At 40.4% G+C, this 13,488-nt stretch overlaps 1 protein-coding gene across 2 annotated transcripts in view; it reads right to left on the bottom strand.

Moving 5' to 3' along the window:
- Positions 1–10,198: 10,198 nt before the first annotated feature.
- LOC126336117 (C-type mannose receptor 2-like) overlaps positions 10,199–13,488 on the bottom strand; it is an 89,118-nt gene continuing 85,828 nt past the window's right edge. For both annotated transcript variants that reach the window (XM_049999597.1, XM_049999595.1), the window contains exon 7: positions 10,199–12,670. In XM_049999597.1, the coding sequence (XP_049855554.1) occupies positions 12,489–12,670 (182 nt within the window). In that variant the 3' untranslated portion in view covers positions 10,199–12,488. The remainder of the gene's footprint in view (positions 12,671–13,488) is intronic.

Raw genomic sequence — 13,488 nt, 5'->3', positions numbered from 1 at the left:
AAGGGGTGGAATACAGAGAGCGAAAAGTTGTCTGCAACCTGTGTAGAAACCAGACTGTAGTTATGAGAGGCGAAGGGCTTGAAAGGGGAGAAGTAGACGAAAATAAAGTGATACAGATTTGTAACCTCTTCCCGATGTTATTCAATCTGTAAACTGAAGAAGTAGTAAAGGAAACCAAAGAGAAATTTGGATAGAGGATTACAGTTCTGAGAGAAGGTTTGTCGATGATACTGTGAGTCTGCAAGAGACTGACTTGGAGATTTGAAGGGATTGGATAATATATTGCAAAGAGCGTATAAGGTGACTATAAAATATATGCCACAGAAATTCTGCAATCAATAACAGTGACCAAAAACTTATTTTCACACCAGTGAATTTGCGTGAGAGAACGGCGTATTTGTAACTACTTATGTGGGAAAATTACATGAAATCCATATTATTTCATCATCTACAATCTTTTCAGTCATTAACTGAACAAAAATGGGCTTCAGTACGACACGTGTGCGCAATAGCGTCAGATAAAAGCTACACCGGAATTCTCTTCGAATATTCATTAAATAACTGGATGAAATTGGAATGATTAACACCAAATGTAGTTGAACAGCCTATTTTGAGTTCCAAACAAATAAACAAAGAACATGTGCCATTTGACTTTCAAGATGCACACAGAACGGAATTCGACCAATTATATAACCAGATAAGTTCAGATTTAAATGTGCGATAATAGTAAAAATAAAGTGACGTGAACTGTTTCTTATTGAATGACGAAGACAAAATCACGTAGCCATGTGCAAATTTACCAGAAAGACAAATAATGTGAACTTTCGTAACACCACGCGCGTAACCAACATCTCGTCCGTGCAGACAGTCAGAAGTTTACCAAGCGTAATTTACGGAAAACTGCCGTGCGATAGAAACACCGGAGGTTAATAAAACATTCTCGGGTTTCAAGACGCGTCAAGTGGTTTACTGCCCACGAGCTTTCGGCAGAGATCTCCTCTGCCATTGTCAAGTGGATGACTGTGATGTGGTTGTTATTGCCGTGCTTATATGGCCGCACCGTCGCTCGTGACGTCACTGGTGCTCTGTTCCGCACCATATATGGTAATGTTCTGGCTGCGCGACCGCCGGGCCCTCAACACCGGATCCCACGCAGTACTCAGCTGCAATCCACCGTCTCTATTGAAGGTGTTGTCAGAAATTCTAATCTCTATGGCCTCGTTTATCACGCTATCTCAGAAGCCATTAGTCCGTTAAATAACAGACGTCTCATCGAATGCAATTCAGTGTTCGTTGTCCAGAGCATGTTCTGCTACAGCTGACTTTTCGGGATAGCGCAGACGGTAACACCTTTAATGCTCTATACGGCACTGTTCACGAGTGCGAACAGTCTGGCCTACATAGAACTGCCCACATCCACACGGTATAAGGCCTACATCGTCTTTCACAGATTTCATTAGTTGCCAGATCTTTGCCGGAGGCCTGAGGATTGTTTCTATTTTATGCCTCTTCAGGAGCCGACTAATCTTTCCTGATGTTGAACCACAAAACGGTAAGAATGTCACCTCCTTGGTGTCTTCTTCTGAGGTCTTCTTCCTTTGAGGCTTGGATGATACTGCTTGTGAGATCTGTTTGTTGTTGTATCCGTTTTCCTTAAAAACTTTGCGTATGTGGCTCAATTCTCTCTGCAAGTTTTCAGCGTCTGAGACGATTTCAGCTCGATATACTAAGGTCCTCAGAACTGACTTTCTGCGCTGGGTGATGGAAGCTGGTGGCGTGCATATACCGACTCGTGTGGGTGGGATTGCAGTAAACGCTATGACCTAGAGACTCATTGGGTTTACGGCGGACATGCACGTCCAAGAACGGAAGGGAACCCTCCTTCTCTACTTCCATAGTGAAATTGATGTGGTCGTGGATGCTGCTGAGGTGTTCCAGGAACTCTTCTAACTTTTCTTGTCCATGTGGCCAAATGACGAAGGTATCGTCGACGTAGCGATAAAAACAGCTCGGCTTTGCAGGAGCCGTGTCCAAGGTGATGTCTTCGAAATGCTCCATAAAGATATTGGCTACTACTGGAGCTAACGGACTTCCCATCGCCACTCTGTCGGTTTGGTAAAAATATTCTCCATCATGTAAGAAATATAATGACTTCAGAGTGTGCTTAAATAAATCCACGATGGTGCCGTGCCGGCCGGAGTGGCCGAGCGGTTCTAGGCGCTACAGTCTGGAACCGCGCGACCGCTACGGACATGTCCTGCCTCGGACATGGATGTGTGTGGTGTCCTTAGGTTAGTTAGGTTTACGTAGTTCTAAGTTCTAGGGGACTGACGACCACAGCAGTTAAGTCCCATGTGCTCAGAGCCATTTGCACCATTTGATGGTGTTGTCAAACAGCTGGGACAGCAACTCAATAGAGTCTGTGGTGGGGACACAGGAGAATAACGAAACACATCGAAGCTAACCATAATATCCCCTTCAGCAAGTCGCAGACCTTTAATCCGTTTGATGAAGTCCGCCGTATTCTTTATATGGTGTCCACAGTGACCAAAGTGCGTAGAGAGGAGGCTGGCCAGACGTTTAGCAAGTTTATAGGTCGGCGATCCAATGGTACTCACAATCGACCTCAGCGGTGTGTCCTTCTTATGCACCTTCGGCAGACGATAGACGTGAGCAGTCTTCTTGCCTTGGAGAGGAGGTAGTTAACAGAATTCTCTTCCAGCGACACCGTTTGAGAACTACCTCACTGTTCTGGATGTTTGTGGTTCGACAACAGGGAAGGTTAATCGGCTCCTGAAGAGACATAAAATAGACACAATATTCTGGCCTCCCACAAAGACCCGCCAACTAATGAAATATGTGAAAGACGATCTAGACCTCAGAACGCCAGGAATTTACAAGATACCGTGTGGGTGGGCAGTTCTATGTCGGCCAGACTCTTCACACTATTGAACAGCGCCGCATAGAACATGAAAGGTGTTACCGTCTGCGCTATCCCGAAAAGTCAAATGGCTCTGAGTACTATGGGACTTAGCTTCTGAGCTCATCAGTCCCCTAGAACTTAGAACTACTTAAACCTAACTAACCTAAGGACATCACACACATCCATGCCAGAGGCAGGATTCGAACCTGCGACCGTAGCGGTCGCGCAGTTCCAGATTGTAGCGCCTAGGACCGCTCGGCCACTCAGGCCGGCTCCCGAAAAGTCAGCTGTAGCACAACGTGCTCTGGACAAGGGACACCGAATTGCATTCAATGAGTCATCTATTATTAGACGGACTAATGGCTTCTGGGATAGCGTGATAAACAAGGCCACAGAGATTAGACTTTCTGACAACACCTTCAGTAAAAACGGTGGACTGCAGCTGAGTACAGCGTGGGATCCGGTGTTGAGGGAGTTGAAGCGGGCCCGGCGGTCGCGCTGGACCGAGCACCAGTGACGTCACGAGAAACGGCGCGGCTATATAAGTACCGCAATGACAACCACACGACAGTCATCAACTTGACAATGGCAGAGGAGATCTCCGCCGAAAGCTCGTGGGCAGTAAACCACTTGACCCAACTTGAAACCCGAGAATGTTTTATTGACCGATATCGCCGTGAAAGCATGCAATCGTACAAAACACCGGAAGCGTAAACTGAGTGTAACACTTCCCCTATTGAGAACCTCTTAGAATAAATTGAGCGCCCTCAGCCAAAACTGGCGACTTATGCTGCTGCCACAGGGTTGCATCTGCCTCACAAGCACCTCCGGGGAACAGTGTGATTCGAATTTTTCGCAAGCATAACCCAGGTAACCGCTAGGTACGTGACTGGCTGAGCGAGCGGAAGTATCCAGAGGTAACATGTTTCGGATGCACGGTCCCAAAGAAACACAAATCAAAGAACGTACGCTGCATATCGATACTGGTTACAGGATATCCTTAGCAAAGATTAGTTCGTGAGTTATAGAAAGCGTAAGTAGTGAGTAAGTGAATGTGCCGTTTAACACACAACTTTCAACAGGAACCTGTGAAATATGGTATATGTGGTGCAGCGCGATGTAGTTCTCCGAAAGACGAACGAATGTCCAGAGAAAACAATTTTAAGACAAATGGGATTTTGGCGAGGTTATTCATAAACAAAACTTTCGTATAGTTGAAGTTTAAAAGATGCTGTAGAGAGATAGTTAAAAGAGAAATGGGAAGTAATTTAAATATAGAAGAGTCGAATATGAAAAGAGTCGAATAATAAGTGATAGCAGTAAAGCAGCCAAAATATGTAATAATTACTTCCTTGAAGTAGCACAGAAGATTGGAACAGACAGTTAAAGGGATAAACTAATAGAACGTATGCAGGAAACAATGCTTCATACATACAGGCCAATTACAATTCCATCACACACTGCCATAGAAATTAAGAATGTAATTAACTTCCTCATAACCAAAACCTCTCATTGAGTTGAAAATATCTCTGGTAGACTACCTGAAATTATGTTTTTCATATATACGCAATGCAGTCAGTCACATATACAGCACAGCACCATCGCACTGAATATTTCTACATAGGCTGAAAAATACTATTGTCAGACCCGTTTATAGGACAGGCAGTAGCGTGGGTATTATTATTACCAAATATTCTCGCCAGCTACCTCCTCGATGGTAATGAAAGAAATTGTGAATGCATGGACTGTAACACACATTTCTCAAAACAAGAAATTTAGTCAGTCCGAATTTGAATTTCAAAGCAGTCTCACCCCACAGAACATACTATTTTTCGATTCACATGTCAGATGATACTAACAGTTATTTTCTGTTACTTGTCAGGAGCATCTGATTCTGCAGTTCACACTAATCTCCAAGATATCCTCAAATATTATGGCAACAGAAGTTTTCGTCCCATCTAACTAAAGGATACAGAGTGTTACCCAGTGAAACTACAGAGTGTACACAGTGAATCTTCTTCAGAATGAGGAATAATTACAACGGTGTACCACAGGAACGATACTAGGAGAGTTCCTTTTCTTGTTTTATGTAAAAATGGTCTTCCATCACATATCCAAAATGAGAAATACCTCTTTTCCGATTATCCAAGCACTACAAGTCAGCCTACAGAAAAATCTTCAGCACTTGAAAATGTAAGTAATATATTCCTGAAAATGGAAAATTGTTTCTCTACAATTGACTGTCACTAAATTTAGGTGAAACACAGTACATGCTATGTAGAATTGCACAAGACCTAACCACACTAATTTAAATAACGCATGAGGGTAAATCAATGAATGAAACCGAATATTAACCATTTTTACTTGTTTATGTTGACAAGAACTACTAAACTCTGCAATTTTTGCATTACGAATAATATCAGGTTTTGGAGATGAAAAAGTGAATAAGGCATTTACGTTTACTGTTTTCATTCACTAACCCTCATGTGGCATTATATTCTATCATCATTAAGGGAAAAAGTGTTTGTTGCCTGGAAGTATATAATACGACTACTGTAATATGTGGTGTCCAGTCTAGAACATCTTCTAGACAACTCAAACGGTAGTGCATACTGACAGTAGCCGTACAGTATATTCAGCTCCCAAAATGTTTGATGTCAACAGTTAATCACAGTTTGAAAACAATGATAACATTCATAAATATAATACTAGAAACTATGTATCACTCAACCTTAAAACTAAAACTAAACTCCTCCCCAAAATGCCATAGTTTGGCAAAAATAGCAGTGAAGTATTAACCCACAAAAAATATTTTACCACCTACTGAATCATGTAAAGAGTTCAATAGATAGTAAAATTAAACTGAAACACAAACTGCAATAATATCCGCTTTACAGCGCTTACTCCATAGAAGAATTTCTGAATGTATAGTACCGAGCGAGGTGGCGCAGTGGTTAGCACACTGGACTCGCATTCGGGAGGACGACAGTTCAATCCCGCGTCCGGCCATCCAGATTTAGGTTTTCCGTGATTTCCGTAAATCACTCCAGGCTAATGCCAGGATGGTTCCTCTGAAAGGGCACGGCCGACTTCCTTCTCCATCCTTCCCTAATCCGATGAGACCGATGACCACGCTGTCTGGTCTTCTACCCCAAACCAACCAACCAACCAACCTAAATCGCTCCAGGCAAATGCCGGGATGGTTCCTGTGAAAGGGCACGGCCGACTTCCTTCTCCATCTTTCCCTAATCCGATGAGACCGATGACCACGCTGTTTGGTCTCTTCCCCCAAACAACCCAACCCCCTGAATGTATAGTAGTGTAATGTGTGTGTGTTTAGGGAGGGAGACAGAGAGAGACACTGAACATACTTAAGTATAAAAGATTATGAACTGACTCGTTCCATATAGCAGCGAGATGAAGCAATTACGATCCATGAAACATGAAAATAAAGCTAACTAATTGCAGCACTCATATTATAGAGTATCCTCCCTTACTGGCAAAATAAAATTTGGAGAAAGTGTTTAGCTGTAACCAAAATAATATATGCAGTGCAGTTAAGAAAGTTTTGACTCGGGGGGGACATGTCACAAGTGCAATGCCACGATATGGTTACTAGTGTTAGGCACATACAAAACATATCATTTGGTACATTTTCACCAATTTTGATATCTTCCTTCTGCTGTGCTATTTCGATGTCCTCTCGACGTATTAGGCCCTGGTGGCTATTGTGCATCTTCGTTGTTTGAAAGATTTGACAGAAAAAATGTATTATACTGACTTCCATACACCAGGTGGAAAAAAATACGAAATCTCACTACGTAGAAAAATAATGCAAAAGTTGCACTTTGTATGTACCTAGCGGTAGAACGACCCGACGCGATAAGCTAACGACCGTTTTGCTTCCAAACCATTTGTGCACAATCCTGATACACAAATCTCAAATATTAAAGTTCATTAACCAAACTAAAATGAATGAATCCAAAGGATACCACCAAATGCTGCAAACACATTTGTAAGAAACTGCATTGCTATTCATTTATAATTAAAAATTACACAGAGAAATTACGAAGATCGATACTTCGCTACTTTTGTTTCTAAAAAAAATAACTACATACAGGTTGTTGTAAAATTCCCGTCACAAACTTCTTGGGCGATTAGAGGGGAGAAAGCATATGATATTTTGAATAGGAACGCATGTCAGTACACATACCGTTTCCGTGCTACAGTCATTTGAAAACATCTTGGTAATGCGACCACTTTTACAAGTAATTTCTTAGGCGTGCCCCTGCACATCCCTTGTTTTACAGTGCCATTGATTGATAACCAAAGAAACGAAAAGGAAACATAATTATTTTTCGCAAACATCACAAACTTTCTTCCTATTTGGGTACTGGCGACTTTATGGAACACCACTTCCTAAGAGCGAAGGAACCTATTTCTGAAAAACGTTTCGTAATTGTGGTGAAAAAGGTATGCGATGGAGTCGAACGTTGTGAAGAACCATCTTGATAAAGGTGACGAGCAGCTCTTCCATTAAGTGAGCTTCGCCATACAGCAGAATCATGTCAGTGTATTCTACGAATGTTTATTCAATCATATGGCCCTAACACTCACAGACATGTGAATGAGGCTCAAATCAGAGGTAGGAGAGACGTAGAATGACATCATCCGAAACTTCGTAAGCACCCCTCACCTTGACAACGCTGTTCCATACCTGTGTAGGAAACATGTTTTCAAACGGCTGTGGCGCCGAAATGGTATGTTTACGTACATGGGTTCCTATTCAAAATATTGTCTACTCACTCTCCTGTACAAGTCCTAGAAGTTTGTGACGAGAATTTCCAAATGTCCTGTATAGTCATTGCTGGTTTTCGCAGTACAGAGTCTGTGAATTAAACAGTCGTCTGATTGACATTGAAATAATTTTTAAAATTACAAAAAAATGTAAAAATTTATGTTCTCCTTATAAGATATGCTTCAATATCTGTAGCTATTTCATCACTTAGTTTATCCTATTCTCTTATTCAATCAGTTAATTAAATTCTATTTATATGTGTGGTGTGTAACTTACGTTACAGTATTCTGTCTCTCTCCCTCTCTCTTTGTATCACTTGCTCTGAGTTTGTTAACTGATACAAACGGAATCTAATTCTGAACCAAGTTTCTAATTCATTACACTAGTATCTCTCTACGAAGAAGATGTTGCAATCACTCTAGTTAATCCCGCAAAGAATTTCGTTAAAATTATTAGATATCAATGTATTAAGTATTGTAAATTGGTCGGAGATGGTTTTAGGTAACTATAGCTACATATATGAAAGCCGATCTTGATTTATTTTAAAATACATGTATGAATTTCACTGAAACTCTTTTCCATGTCCTTCATTAAGAGCTGACTGTTACAGGACCCTATGTATTGACTGATCCACCAAAGGTCTTGGAACAGATGAGAACATGTCAACGGATGGCAGTTCATACTTTTTAAAACTCTCCTAGCAGATCTCTGGCAAAACTTCAAAGATGTATGATAGAGAGCAATTATGGTCAACGGAAACTAACAACTGAAGAAGCAAGTGGTTTTGTTTTATAGCTATTTCACAGGACTGCAGTGGCAAAAATTTCACATTATTATAACCTGGTTGTATTTTTCGCGTGGCATGACTGTTGGGATTGCAGTGACTGATAATTCTGACATCGCTGGTACTACAGTCAACCATAGCCAAAATAAAACAGCCCCGAAATTGTACATGTTTTGTAACAAATCACACTAAATAAAAAAGATTTCAATTGATAACTTCCCGATATCCAGATTGTAACACGAAATATCAAACAAATATGGAGACATTTGAAAACAAGTGAGCTGTTGGCTTCTTATTTCTATTAATAATGTACTCATGAATCAACATCAACAAAGCATTCAAGCGAAGCTCACCATCATCTTGCAGGTAACAAAGAGCTATTATACATATATATAGCTGAATACTTATCCAGGGAAGTGGAACTGCAGAATATTATTTCAAGATAAAGACTCAGGAGGTTCTATGATTTGCATGTCGCAGTTTCTTTCACCAACTTTTCGTTTTAATCCTATTACAACAAGCGAAAATGTATACAAAAATCTGTTGCGGAACAAAATATTTAAAAATTAACTCTTAAAGTTCCATGACAGAATAATTCAGTAGACAGTACTTTACATAGTCTACCACAAATTTTTCGTGTAATAAGCCAGTTGACAGTGATACTTTGAGGAGCAAATGAATGGTGCTGTCATCTTCAGTTAACGAAAAATCTTCGTGTACCAGATTATTTTCGCTTCTTTTGTATCTTTTATGATATACCGACGGCACGAAATAAATAAAAAAGAAAACCTCATAAATGACCTAAAGGAGTTTGAAAGTCAGAGTATAGTCCAAGAAATGATTTAACAAATTGGTTAACGAGCAAGTCGTTTTCAATAAGAACGATTTATACTCCTCGTTCACCGATCTTCTCTGAAACTGTAACTCTTCTATTACATATGTGATGTACGATTAACTGCTTTTTATTTCTTATTATTGATACCTTACCTAGTCTCTTTATCACCCAATCCTTAATATTAATATACAATGAACGTGATTCGACAGCAATAGTTGTCACTTTCTTAACATCGTTAATACGTAACATAGTCTCGTCGGTCCAGGAACACGCGGCAGCCCAGCGTGACAGTGGTCGAGTTGCAGCTGACGTCAGCCACGTCGACAAGGAATTTCGTTGCCTTGTGCGCAATACGGAAAGTCGTCGCTGATGACGCCGTCACTTAGGAAAGCAATGCAACCCAACCAGCGTACATTTCATGCCAGTTGCAAGCAATAGACGCCAACTACATTTACGAGTACAAAGTCTATCGCTGGCTTCTTCATCTGCAGCAAGACAATAGGATATAACAGGAATTATTCACCTGTTTTACCTTTGAAATTGCAGTTGATTCCTTGTCAACACCATAAATCGTTCTATACTTACTTGTACATTGTTTCTTATTTCATAGAGCTGTTGTTAATGAGTACTCGGTACAAAACCTTTTAGTCGTTAACGAAGTTACGTGACTGTCTGAAATAAACTTTATTGTTCTTAGATGCAAATACCAGTGGGAACGTTTCTTAGTACTAAACGATAGAACAAGGTTTTATGTCAAAAAGATAGCACGTAGCAGAGATATGTATGTGGCGTAGGAGAGAGTGGAAATGGGAAAGTATATTTCTGGTTTTAAAACGAATCAATTTCAATAAATAGCATTTTCAATAGAGAAGAAACGTATTTATTGTCATAACCGGTTTCGGTCCCTGAGCTATTAGTTAACCTGAATACAAAGACATACAACAAATATCTTTAAAAAAGATAGTAGCAGCAACAAACAGTAAACATAAGAACAATGTTGTATAACAGCTCGTCAAAATGATGAAGTAGAACGTTTCTACACTCAAGCAAATAAAATTTACGCAACAAGAAGTCATATTGCAAATCTATGACTATTTGTTGCACTCCGCTGCAATAGTGCAACGATCTTCTTCACCGGATGTGCATCATACGCAGCAGACTGGGCAGTGTTATGTTGTTGCTTCAGTATACAGCTTCTTCTTTTCAAGAATCTTACGCATGGCTGTTCTCCGATGTAGCTCCAGGCTCTTAGTACTGTTTCTTCTCTTGTGCCGACATAGCGGATTTCTGTTGTGGCAGGGTTGATTTTTTTCCTTTGTATACACTTCATCATCACCACATGCAGACGGGGGCCCGGCAGCAGCTATATTGCTGTGTTCTTAAAAACTGCAGTGTTATTAAAAATAGTGACATAGTTTATGTGTAGTTAAAACTAGTAAAATAATGGGGTGAAAACAGAACAAAGAGTGTTTCTTTTGTCTTTTTTATAAAGAAAATTGGTGAAGATTGTGTTGATGATGCTACACCATAGGTGACTATTTTGCTTTTGATAATTCCACGGAGGAAGGGAATAGGAGAAGTTGTTGCAGTTACAACGATCAAGGTGAGCAAAAGAGAGAACAGCAGATTCCACACTGAGCAGTTGTGAAAGGCAAATCGTAACTTAGATTCTAAATTTAAGTGCAAAAGACACCAAAAGGTTTTATGACCATGTAAGTAAAATAAATTTGTTTTACTCCTGTGCCTAAGTGTAAATGCTCCCTAATATTGTATTTTCATTTATCCAAAATATATAATCTTGTGAAATGCGACGGAACTTTTTGAAACATCGCCCTTAACACTACGTTGTTATAATTCCAGAGACTGAATCAGGAACTTATTGAATGTCTTCATGTAGCTATCAGTGGTGTCGAAGTTGCGACTGTTTGATTCTGTCTAGCTAGTCACCGAGTGAATAGAGACCCATGTCTAAAATAAACAGAATAAACAGTAAGTAACGTTCTTAAAAGTATCATTGACTGGTGTTCTGGAGAAGATCACACGCTCCGTTTATAATAGACACAACATATTCACTACTTCACACCTAGGGGTACTGCACCAACGACAACTGCAACACATGACGAGAAAATAATAAATAGGGTGGAAACTTAAAAATTATGTGATGTCTACTTTGATGCGAATTTAAATTGTAACAAGCACATTCATGTAATGTCATATGTTCTGAGATAACTCATCTTTAAGAATAACATTTTTCATTACACAAAACCGTGCTGTAACAATATTATGTGTTGTTCACCATCGATGGTATTGTAGACATCTGTTTACAAAGTTGGGCATTCTGACCAGTGTTTCACAGTATATTTATTCCCTCGTGAAGTTTGTTGTAAACAATCCATTTCAGTTCAAAAGGAACAATGATGTGCAGAATTACAGTACGACAAGCAAAAAAGACATTCATTACTCTACATTAAGGTGTCTTTAGCACAAAAAGGGCTGCACAATGCTGCAACAAAACTTTTTGATCACTTATCCAGTGATATAAAATGTCTGACAAACAGCAGAGTAAAATTTGGAAACAAACTGGGAAATTTTCATCTTGACAACCCTTTGCATTCCACAGAAGAATTTCTATTACTGTAAGTTGTATAAATGGTGGCTGAATCTTACTAACTCACAACATCTGTATATGTTTTTTGTTTTCGAAAAAATCTTGGAAATGTTCAGAATGTAACCATGTGTACAAATTAATTTGCGATGCGAATATAATGACTCGCTCCCCGTCATTACGAACAATCGTGCAAAAGGATCCATGGAACACGTATCTAACTAACCAACAAAGGAATGAGTTAGTAAGATCAGATTTAAAAATTTTGCAGTTAATGACGAGATAGAAGACAACTTAATGAAATGGAAGGTACTTGTTGATGGAATGATAGGAAATAGATTATTAAGAGAAAATAAATAAATTGTCTGCCAAACAGAAAGAGGAAACTGGGGAGACCTCGTAAGGGGCGGACAGATGATAGAGACAGCAGCAGGTGAGTATAGCACCTAATCCCTAGAAGGAGGTGCTGCTGAATTGTAGAGCATCTCCGATGGCGTGTTGCTCCTGGTGGAGGGGTGCGCCGACCTGCAGGACGCGCAGCGGCTACCTCACTCTGGAGGGCAACGGTCTCTCGCAGAAGAACGGCAGCGCGGTGCCGCAGTTGATGTCGTTGAGCAGGCCAGACGCTTTCAGCTCCACGCAGTCCTCGCCCCCCAGGAAGTGCAGGAAGTTATTCGGCTCGTCCGGAGCCCAGTTGTCAAACGCCAACTCACCCAACGATTGGCCTGTGAAACGAGAACTGAAATGAGAAGTGCATTCTCAGATACTACAGTTAACACATCAGTTAAAAGGACTGCCTTACAAGCTAGGCAAAAGCCACCCAAGGAATGTCGAAGGGGTTGCTTAAACCCCAGCCCCAATTTGGAATGGTGTCCAAATTTTACAAGCAACATTTGTAACGTGCCTAACAAGGTTGCCCGGGTGGCACCGAGGGTGTTGCAGAACTGGGGGTCTTAGAGGAACCCTTTGCCGTTTTATTCACGTACATGTTAACGTCGCACTACCTCGTCATCACGCCATAGGAGGGTGGAAAACGGGATGGTTGAAAAAGCAAGAATATCCTTCGCTGCTTCGGATCAAATTCAGATTTCGTCAAATGGTTATGAACAGTAGATTTTTGGACAACATGGTTGTTGAGAGAAGCAGTGATTAGTATGATTAATCAATAATTAATAAACAGTCTTAATCGCATTTATTATTATTATTATTATTATTATTATTATTATTATACCGCCAGCCGGTTTCAACCCGACGTAGGAGTCATCTACTGGGCGATTACACCATTGGTCGACTGTTAGTGGTGTCACTCCTGTCTACATGACAGAAAACTATCAACTATCACTATGTAGACAGGAGTGACACCACCAGCAGTCGACCAATGGTGTAATCGCCCAGAAGATGACCCCTACGCTGGGTTGAAACCGGCTGGCGGTATAATAATAATAATAATAATAATAATAATAATAATAAATGCGATTAAGACTGTTTATGAATTATTGGTTATGAACAGTCCCTAGTGGTTCCAACCTGTACACGAGAGCAA

This window comes from Schistocerca gregaria, chromosome 2 (assembly GCF_023897955.1).
Source record: "Schistocerca gregaria isolate iqSchGreg1 chromosome 2, iqSchGreg1.2, whole genome shotgun sequence".
NCBI classification, from domain to species: Eukaryota; Metazoa; Arthropoda; class Insecta; order Orthoptera; family Acrididae; genus Schistocerca; species Schistocerca gregaria.
This window is presented reverse-complemented; position numbering and strand designations above follow the sequence as displayed.